Below are 11,018 nucleotides of genomic sequence, written 5' to 3' on the forward strand. Positions count from 1 at the left end.
ATGACTTAACCATGTTACTGAGGATTTTGTGCTGTTACTGTTGCTTTGTTTTCATTTGTTTTGAGATTTATAAGTAACATTTTTATTGAGATATAGTTGACATACATTATTATATTAGTATCAGGTGTACAAAATAATGATTCAATATTTGTATATGTTGTAAATGATTACCATAATAAATCTAGTTAAATCCATAACCACACAGCTGCAATTTTTTCCTGTGATAAAAAACTGTTCAGATATACTCTCTTAATAACTTTCAAATATGCAGTATGGTATTATTAACCATATTCCCTATGCTGTATGTTAAATCCCATGATATTTATTTTATAACTGGAAGCTTATAACTTTTGACCACTGTCATACATTTTGCCCAACCCTTATCCCCCATATCTGGCAGCCACCAATCTATTCTATCTGTGAGTCCACAGTTTGGTTTTTTAGTGCCACATACAAGTGAGATTATACAATATTTGTCTTTCTTTGTCTTATTTCAGTTAGTATAATGCCTTCAAAGTCCTTCTATGTTGTTGCAAGTAGAAAGATTTCTTTCTTTCATAGGTAAATGATATTTCATTTTATAAATAACACATTTTCTTTGTCTATTTTCCCATCAATTGTCTCTTAGATTAATTCTACACCTAGACTAAGGTAAATAATGCTGCAGTGAAATTGGGAATGCAAATATGTTTATTTTTTTTTCTTTTCTTTCTCTTTTTGCCTTGCCACATGGCTTGTGGGATCTCAGTTCTATGGCCAGGAATTGAACCGGGGCCATGGTAGTGAAGCTCCAGAATCCTAACCACTAGGTAAAAGAGAACTCTGCACAAATATCTTTTTGAGTTAGTGTTTTAATTACATTTCAATAACATTTTTGATGATACATTTTCAGAACTGGATTTGTTTTCTGTCTTTCCAAACTAAAAACCTTGTTAAATTAATAATAAATTTTGCATGTCACAGCTTGTAATGACTCCCTAAGATGAATTATTGACTTAAATGACTTTCAATTTTAATGGAATACTTAACTCAAAGTAATAATTAATCCTACTGTTAAATCCTGTTTTCTCCTTTATCAAACTTTATTACATCTTTATTTTTTATTCTAAAAAATATGTGGCAAAAACTATACTTTTCTCAATGAGTTATATTTAAGTCAAATGATGACAAATCTAACAAGTTTAAGAATCCCATGAATGATAGCTATACTGAGTGTGAAGTGTGAAAGTTGCTCAGTCGTGTCTGACTCTTTGCAACCCTGTGGACTACAGAGTCCATGGAATTCTCCAGGCCAGAATACTGGAGTGGGTAGTCTTTCCCTTCTCCAGTGATCTTCATAACCCAGGGACTGAACCCAGGTCTCTCGCATTGCAGGCAGATTCTTTACCAGCTGAGCCACAAGGGATGTACATATTGAGTGTGATGAGGGCTAATTTTTGTTCTTATTTCAATGAAAATAGCTATGTTTGCATGAGATAAAAGCCAATAGAACTTATAACTTTTAAAAAAGCTGGATAATGAAATATGCCATGATTTACCTGTGCATTTTCAAAAAAAATAACAATATGTGGATATATAATTAAGATAAAAAATTAGAAAGCAAATCTGCAAAATATACTGGCCAGGTATTTTTTTTATTGATTTAGTTGTGAGTTAAATAAGGGAACAATGGCAATATCTTTTGGATATTAATTAATTTGAAAACTGAGAAATACAAATTTCTTTTGAGAGTTTTCTTGACCTTTTGTTTGCTTTGTGTTTGTTTTTTGTTTTGGTTAATTCAGTGGACTCAAAGACTCGGGCAATTCTTTGTTAGCCTTTTTGGGAACTGTCTACAAGAAGGCAATGAGTTGATTATGAACCTAAGATCCTGTTTTTGCCATGCTAAATGATGAAGACATATTCTTTCATTGGCCAAATTATAGCTTTTATTTGGAAGCAAAGGGCACTTGTGGTGGCTCAGCGGTAAAGAATCCGCCTGCTACTGCACGAGACATGGATTCAATCCCTGAGTCAGGAAGATCCCCTAAAGAAGGAAATTGTAACCCACTCCAGTAGTCTTGCCTGGAAAATCCCATGGAAAGAGGAGCCTGGCAGGTTACATTTCATGGGTGTACAGAAGCGTCAGACATGGATGAGGGAGCCCAAATTAGCAACTAAACAACAAAAGGCACTTCTACCACTAATTCAAAATGTGTTTCTTAGAAAAAATTAATTGAATCATGAAGTAGGATGTAATAAAATATGACAATATATTTGACTAGAAGTATCATACACAATACTTCTAATGACATTGATGGCAATTTAAATTTTTAGCCATATAGGGCATGTCCATAGTTAGAACTGGAAATTTAAGAGCAGACTGGTTCCATATTGGGAAAGGAGTACATGAAGGCTGTATGTTGTCATCCTATTTATTTAACTTCCATGCAGAGTATCATGGAAAATGCTGGGCTGGATGAAGCACAAGCTGGAATCAAGATTGTCAGGAGAAATAGCAATAACCTCAGATATGCAGATGACACCACTCTTACAGCAGAAAGCGAAGAAGAACTAAGGAGCCTCTTGATAAAAGTGAAAGAGGAGAATGAAAATGTTGGCTTAAAACTGAACATTCAGAAAACTAAGATCATGGCATCTGGTAATCACTTCCTGGCAAATAGATGGGGAAACAATGAAACAGTGACAGACTTTATTTTCTTGGGCTCCAAAATCACAACAGATTGGGACCACAGCCTTGAAATTAAAGGATGCTTGCTCCTTGGAAGAAAAGCTATGATAAACCTAGACAGCATATTAAAAAGTACAGACATTACTTTGCCAACAAGGGTCCATATATCAAAGCTATGGTTTTTCCAATAGTCATATATGAATGTGAGAGTTCAACAATAAAGAAAGCTGAGCACTGAAGAATTGATGCTTTCAAACTGTGGTGTTGGAGAAGACTCTTGAAAGTCCCTGGGACTGCAAGGAGATTCAACCAGTCCATCCTAAAGGAAATCAGTCCTGGGTGTTCATTGGAAGGACTGATGCTGAAGCTGAAACTCCAGTACTTTGGCCACCTGATGAGAAGAGCTAACTCATTAGAAAAGACCCTGATGCTGGCAAAGATTGAAGGCAGGAGGAGAAATGTTCAACAAAGGACAAGATGGTTGAATGGCATCACTTATTCAATGGACATGAGTTTGAGCAAGCTCCAGTAAAGGGTGAAGGACAGGGAGCCTGGCGTACGGCAGTCCATGGGGTCACAAAGAGTCGGACATGACTGAGGCACTGAACGACAGTAGGGCTTGTCCATATACTAGGAACTATTACCTGGTTGCATGGGTGCATATTCAGTTTCTTCAGTCATATCTGACTCTTTGTGACCCCATGGGCCATTGCCTGCCAGGCTCATCTCTCCATGGGATTTTCCCAAAAAGAATATTGGAGTGAGTTGCCCACCTCTAGGGGACCTTCCCGACCCAAGCATCTAACCCACATCTCGTGCCTTGGCAAGTAATTCATTACCACTGAGCCACCCAGAAAGCTCTTTTTAAAATTATATTTTCCCAATTTATACCAAATATTATTTGGTTTATATCATTATCTGAAGATATCATTAAATTTTTGGAAAACAATTTAGAAGATCTGGAATTTTAACTATTCCCCACTTCTTATATTGCAAAGAAATGATTATTTTTGAAAGCATAATGTTTTATTTACTTTCCTCTTTATATGATTTTTTAAAAATTTACCAAATGGAAATTTTGATCAGTTGCAATTTTTTTGCTCCTTGATAATATTTCTGTGCATTTAGTGTTTTTGTTTTCATTGTTGTTCAGTCACTAAATCATGTCCGTATCTTTGTGACCCCATGAACTGAAGTAGGCCCGGCTTCCCTGTCCTCCTCTATCTCCTAGAGTTTCCTCAAACTCACATCCATTGAGCTGGCGATGCCAGTCAATCACCTTGTTCTCTAATGCCACCTTTTCCTCCTGCCCTCATCTTTCCCAGCATCAGTGTTTTTTTCCAATGAGTTCTTACAGAATTACAAACACTTCAGTGTAGTGAGTTGAGTGGCCAAGTTCATATTTTTACTATCCAGTTTCTTAATGACTTTTAGATCATTATACTCAGTCTTATCTTACATGCATAATAAACTAGATGAAAGCAGAAGATGATGAATATAGGACAACATTATAATACACATTATATTTAATAGATTCACAGAAAAGCAGAGCTTATTTTTCCTAAAAATTTAGACGTGGATTTTAAGATTTGTGAAATGCGAGTATGCTCTGACTACAGTTTTAATAAAACAGAACACTACCAGCTATAAATAGGTAACATCTAACATGACCTGTTTTATAAAAATATTAAAGGGAGATAATCCTTGTATTGATAATTGACAAATAGAAAAATTACATACAGTTATATACACATATTGAGTTAAATGAAACCCAAAGAGCCATACTTTGCATTTCCAATTAGATAATTTATTGGTCGTCGACATCAGTCATTTGTTAGGGCCCAAGCTAACAAATTCCAGCAAACATGAGACAGAGAAGCTTATAACTAATAAATAAATAATAAATTATCTGAAATTCTTAAGGTTTGAGTGTATATAGGGCTGGGGTTATCTCGAGTCATCGTTGAATAATGTGATGTCAAATCCACTCATGGTAGCAGATGTTGGAGCCAGAGTTTAGTAGAAACTGGAGAAACCACATCTTCTAAAGAACAGTGGGCGGTGACAGCAGCCAGAGCCAAAGCTTCCGAAACCAGAGCCACATCCGTAGGCTCCAAAGCCAGAGCCACATCCGTAGCCTCCAAAGCCAGAGCCACATCCGTAGGCCTCCAAAGCCAGAGCCAAAGCGCAGCCTGCGGAAGCTGCCGCATCCACAGCCACGGCCGAAGCCCAGGCCGCCGAAGCCTCCGCAGCCGCAGCCCAGGCCTCCGTAGTAGCTGCTGGAATGGCACATGGTGTCAGGGGGGCGAGTCCGGTTTGCTGTTCAAGACCAGGTCCTGAGTGTGGATGTCAGCTCGTGCGGAGGGACGCTTATATACCCTGGTCAGAACACGTGGTTAAGCATGTGACCATTCCTTTGTACCATTCAAAATTATCCATTTACCTGAGGCAAATTGTTGATCTGTTTGCTGACACGAGGAGAGGCACACACTCATTAAATTGCTTGAGATTGCAATGGCTAAACTGCCTTGCTAAAATGTCCTTGAAATCATTACATTCTTTGTTAATTAAAGAATAAAAATTTGTCATCAAAGTTACAAATTTGTGTTGGCACAGTCACAAAGTAAAAATTTCCTGAATAGAATTCTTCATTACTAAGCGTATTGCATCATGCATATTTGATGGTGTTTTGTCATAAAATTTTTTCTCATTTCTCATTTTCCTAGAATTCTTTGCATTCTCATGTATTAATTCCATCTATATTTAAATACAATGATCAAAATTTAAATATTTAAAATTCTTCAAATATATGTCAAATTTATTTCCCATTTGCATGTATATAATATATACATATAATATACAAATATACTATGTACATACAACATACATTCATATACTATATATGCATACACACACAAGAAAACTATTTTGATTTTGTATTTATAAAGTTTGTATTACCTTAAAATCATACAGCTTTTTCAACAGAGCATCTCAAAATCCTGATGTCTTGAAAATCTCCAAAAATGAGTGTGCAGTGATGATGACTGAGACAGGAGGAAGGTACAGGAAGCTGATGACCAGTCTCTGCTGACCCTCTGCTCCCTCTGTGAAGATCGCAAATCCAACCCATGGTTAAGCTCCTCTGGATGTAATCATATCTTGCACTTGGGTCTTTAACAGCATATCACTTTCCACGATTTAAATTCTTACTGAGGATTTTGTTATGTTTTGTTACTGTGGCTTTGTCTTGAGGCTTATAAATAGCATTTTTATTGAGATATAAATGACATATATTATATTCATTTCAGATGTACAACAAAATGATTCAGTATTTGCATACATTGATCACCATAATAAATCTAGTTAAATTCATCATCACACAGGAGTTAACTCTTTTCCTGTGTTAAACACTATTAAGACTTGCTGTCTTAATAACTTTCAAATGTTCAATATAGTATTCCCATGACATCTATTTTGTAACTGGAAGTTTGTAACTTCTGACAACTTTCATCTATTTTGCCCACCCCTCACTCTTGCCTCTGCCAACCAACAACCCGTTCTCTGTATCTATGAGCTCAGATTTTTGTTTTTGTTTTTTAATTCCACACATAAGTGAAATCACGCAATGTTTGTCTTTGTCTTACCTATTTCACTAGTGTAATGCCTTCAAAGTCCACCTATGTTGTTATAAGTAGAAAGATCTCTTTTTAAGACTGTGTAATGCTACACTTTATATATATAAAACAGTTTCTGTATCCATTCATTTATCCATTGTCTCTTGAGTTGATGCCATATCTGGGCTATTGGAAATGATGCTTCAGTGAATAAGAGGGTGCAATTTTTTTTTTCTTTTTCATTTTTTCCCTACTGCGTAGATTGTTGGATATCAGTTTCATCACCAGAGATTGAATCTGGCCAAGGCAGTAAAAGTTCACAATCCTAACCCTTAAGAAACCAGGGAACTGCCCATGAATATTTTTTTGAGTTATTGTTTTCATAACATTCTTAATAATGCATTTACCCTACTGGATTTGTTTATTGTTTTTCCAAGCAAAAATGTTTGCTGAACTAATGGAAAAATAAATTTTATATGGCACAACTTATGATAATTCTTTAAGGTGAATTACAGACTGAAATGACTTTCAGGTTTTAAAGGAATATTTAACTCAAAGGACTAATTAATCTTACTGTCAAATCCTCTTTTCTCCTTTATCAAGTTTTATTTTTATTCTGAAAAACAAAATAGTTGGCCAAAAATATATTTTTCTCAATGAATCATTTTGAAGTTGAATGATGCCACAAATATCTAACAAAGTTAAGCATCCCATGAATGATTTAGTAAATCTACTAGGTTGAGTGTGATGGGGGCTAATTTATGTCATTTTCAGCAAATATAGCTATGGTCACAAGAGGTAAAATCCAATAGGTTCTACAATTTTTAAAAAGGCTCAAAAATGAAATATGGCAAGAATTATATGTGTAATTTCAAGAAAATAATAATATGTAAATATATAATTAATATTCAAGGTAAATTGGAAGTGGACAAGAGGAGATAGCAAGAGTGAATATCAACATTTTAGGAATCAGTGACCTAAAATGGACCAGAATGGGTGAATTAATTCAGAGGGCCATTATATCTACTACTAGGGGAAAGAATCCCTTAGAAGAAATGCAATGGCCTTCACAGTAACAGAAGAGTCCAAAATGCTGTACTTGGGTGCAATCTCAAAAACGGCAGAATAATCCCTGTTCATTTCTAAGGCAAACCATTCAGTATCACAGTAACCCAAGTCTATGCCCCAACCACTAATTCTGAAGAAGCTGAAACTGAATGGTTCCATGAAAACTTCCAAGACCTTCTAGAACTAACACTAAAGAAAAATGTCCTTTTCATCATATGGGACTGGACTGCAAAAGAAGGAAGTCAAGAGATAAGTAACAAGCAAGTTTGGCCTTAGAGTGCAAAATGAAGCAGGGCAAAGTCTAATAGAGTTTTGCCAAGAGAACACATTGGTCATAGCAAACACCCTCTGCCAAGAACGCAAGAGACGAATCTTCACATGTGCATCACCAGACAGTCAATACCGAAGTCAGATTGATTATATTCTTTGCAGCCAAAGATGGAGAAGCTCTATACAGAGCAAAAACAAGACTGGGAACTGACTGTGGCTCATATCATGAACAACTTATTGCCAAGTTCAGATTTAAATTGAAGAAAGTAGGGAATCAAATCCATTGTGATTACATAGTAGAAGTGACAAATAGGTTCAAGGGATTAAATTTGATAAACAGAGTGCATGAAGAACTATGGATGGAGGTTCATGACATTGTACAGGAGGTGGTGATCAGAAGCATCTGCAAGAAAAAGAAATGCATAACGGCAAAACGTTTGCCTGAGGAGGCCTTACAAAGAGCTGAGAAAAGAAGAGAAGCTAAAGGCAAAGGAAGAAATACCTATATGAAAGTAGAGTTCCAAAGAATAGCAAGGAGAGATAAGAAAGCTTTCTTAAGTGAACAATGCAAAGAAATAGAGGAAAACAATAAAATGGGAAAGACTAGAGATGTCTTGAAGAAAAATAGAGACACCAAGGGAACATTTCATGCAAAGATGGGCACAATAAAGGACAGAAATGGTATGGACCTAACAGAAGCAGAAGAGATTAAGAAGAGGTGGAAAAATACACAAAATAACTATCCAAAAACAAAACAAAAAAAAAAAAAAAAAGAAAGAACTATCCATAAAAAGAATACACAAAAGAACTATCCGAAAAAAGATCTTAATGAACCAAATAATTACGAAGATGTGCTCACTCACCTAGAGCCAGCCATCTTGGAATGCAAAGTCAAGTGGGCCTTAGGAGGCATCACTAAGAACAAAACTATAGGAGGTGATGGAATTCCAGCTGAGCTATTGCAAATCTTAAAAGATAATGCTGTGAAAGTGCTGCACTCAATATGCCAGCAAATTTGGAAAACGGCAGCGGCCACAGGACTGGAAAAGGTTGGTTTTTAAAGACAGGCAGTGCCAAAGAATGTTCACACTACAGCACAATGCACTCATCTCACATCCTAGCATGTTAATGCTCAAAATTCTCCAAGCCATACTTCAACAGAAAGTGAACCGAGAACTTCCAGATGTGCAAGCAGGATTTAGAAAATACAGAGGATCCAGAGATCAAACTGCCAAGAATTGCTGAATAATAGAAAAAGCAAGAGAATTCCAGAAAAAAAGAACTACTTCTGTTTCATTGACTGTGTTAAAGCTTTTGCCTGTATGGATCACAATAAACTGTGGAAAATTCTTCAAGAAATGAGAATACCAAAACCACCTTACCTGCCTCCTGAGAAACCTGTATGCAAGTCAAGAAGCAACAGTTAAAACTGAACTTGGAACAATGGGCTGGTTGAACATTGAGAAAGGTGTATTTCAAGGCTGTATATTGTCTCCATGCTTCTTTAGCTTCTATACAGAGCACATCATGTGACATGCTGGGCTGGACGAAGTACAAGCTGGAATCAAGATTGTCAGGAGAAATATCAATAACCTCAGATATGCAAGTGACACCACTCTTATGGCTGAAAGCAAAGAGGAACTAAAGAGGCTTTTGATGAACATGAAAGAGCAGAGTGAAAAAGCTGGCTTAAACCTCAACATTAATAAAAATGTAGATCATGGCATCTGTTCCCATATCTTCATGGCCAATAGATGGGAAACAATGGAAACAGTAACAGACATTATTGTCTTGACCTCCAGAATGACTGCAGATTGTGACCACAGCCATGAAATTAAAAGACGCTTGCTCCTTGGAAGAAAAGCCATGACAAACCTAGACAGCATATTAAAAAGTACAGACATTACTTTGCTGAGAAAGGTCCATATAGTCAAAGCTATGGCTTTTTCAGTAGTCATATATGGATATGAGAGTTGGATCATAAAGAAGGCTGAGCACCAAAGAATTCATATTTTCAAACTGTGGTGTTGGAGAAGACTCTTGAGGGTGCCTTGGACTGCAAGGAGATCAAATCAGTCCATCCTAAAGGAAATCAGTCCTGAATATTCTTTGAAAGGACTGATGCTGAAGCTGAAGCTCCAATAACTTTGGCCACCTGCTGCAAAGAACTGATTCATTGCAAAAGACCCAGGTGCTGGGAAAGATTGAAGGCAGGAAGAGAAGTGTTCGATAGAGGACAAGATGGTTGAATGGCATCATTGACCCAATGCACATGAATGTGAGCAAGCTCTGGTAAAGGGTGAAGGACAGGGAGCCTGGCATACGGCAGTCCATGGGGTCGCAAACAGTCAGACAAAACTGAGGCACTGAACACCAACTGTAGGGCTCGTCCATATACTAGGAACTATTGCCTGATTGCACGGGTGCATACTCAGTCGCTTCAGTCATCTGACTCTCTGTGACTCCATGGACCATCGCCCACCAGGCTGCTCTCCCTATGGGATTTTCCCGGCAAGAATATTGGACTGAGTTGCCCACCTCTAGGGGACCTTCCCGACCCAAGCATCTAACCCATGTCTCCTGCTTAGCAAGTAATTCATTACCACTGAGCCACCCACAAAGCTCTTTTTAAAATATATTTGCCCATTTATACCAAATATTATGTTTATATCATCATCTGAAGGTATCATTAAGTTTTTGGAAAACAATTTAGAAAATCTGGAATTTTACCTATTCCTCATTTCTTATATTGCAATGAAATGATTGTTTTTGAAAGAATAATCTTTTATTTAAATTCTTCTTTAAATTTTTTTTTGTAATTATCAAGTAGAAATTTTGATCAGTTGTAGATAAACAATTTTTTGCTCCTTGATAATATTTCTGTGCATTTAGTGTTTTTGATTTTGTTGATGATCAGTCACTAAAGCATGTCTGTCTCTTTGTGACCCCATGAACTGAAGTAGGCCCAGCTTCCCTGTCCTTCTCTATCTCCTAGAGTTTCCTCAAACTCATATCCATTGAGCTGGTGATGCCAGTCAATCACCTTATTCTCTCCTGCCACCTTCTCCTCCTGCCCTCATCTTTCTCAGCATCAGTGATTTTTTTGTTTTTTTTTCCCCCATTGAATTCTTACTGAATTACAAATGCTTCAATGCAGTTATGATGATGCAGATGATGTCAGAGAGTAAGTGAGATGAGTGAGTTGAGTGGCCAAAGTTCATATTTTTACTATCCAGCTTCTTAATGACTTTTAGATCATTTTACTCAGGTGTATCTTACATGTGTAACAAACTAGATGAAAGCAGAAGATGATGAATATAGAACAATATTATAACACTTTAATAGATTCACAGAAAAACAGAGCTTATTTTTCCTAAAAATTTAGAAATGTGGAT

At 36.6% G+C, this 11,018-nt stretch overlaps 1 protein-coding gene across 1 annotated transcript; it reads right to left on the reverse strand.

Annotated features, from left to right (window-relative positions):
- Positions 1–4,492: 4,492 nt before the first annotated feature.
- On the reverse strand, positions 4,493–4,964 carry LOC139031117 (keratin-associated protein 19-3-like). Its single transcript, XM_070455245.1, has 2 exons — positions 4,859–4,964; positions 4,493–4,782 (listed from the first exon to the last, which is right to left on the reverse strand). Exons 1-2 carry the CDS (start codon positions 4,962–4,964, stop codon positions 4,688–4,690), a joined length of 201 nt encoding a protein of 66 aa, XP_070311346.1. The 3' UTR covers positions 4,493–4,687.
- Between the last annotated feature and the right edge of the window lie 6,054 nt (positions 4,965–11,018).

This window comes from Odocoileus virginianus, chromosome 25 (assembly GCF_023699985.2).
Source record: "Odocoileus virginianus isolate 20LAN1187 ecotype Illinois chromosome 25, Ovbor_1.2, whole genome shotgun sequence".
Classification (NCBI taxonomy): domain Eukaryota; kingdom Metazoa; phylum Chordata; class Mammalia; order Artiodactyla; family Cervidae; genus Odocoileus; species Odocoileus virginianus.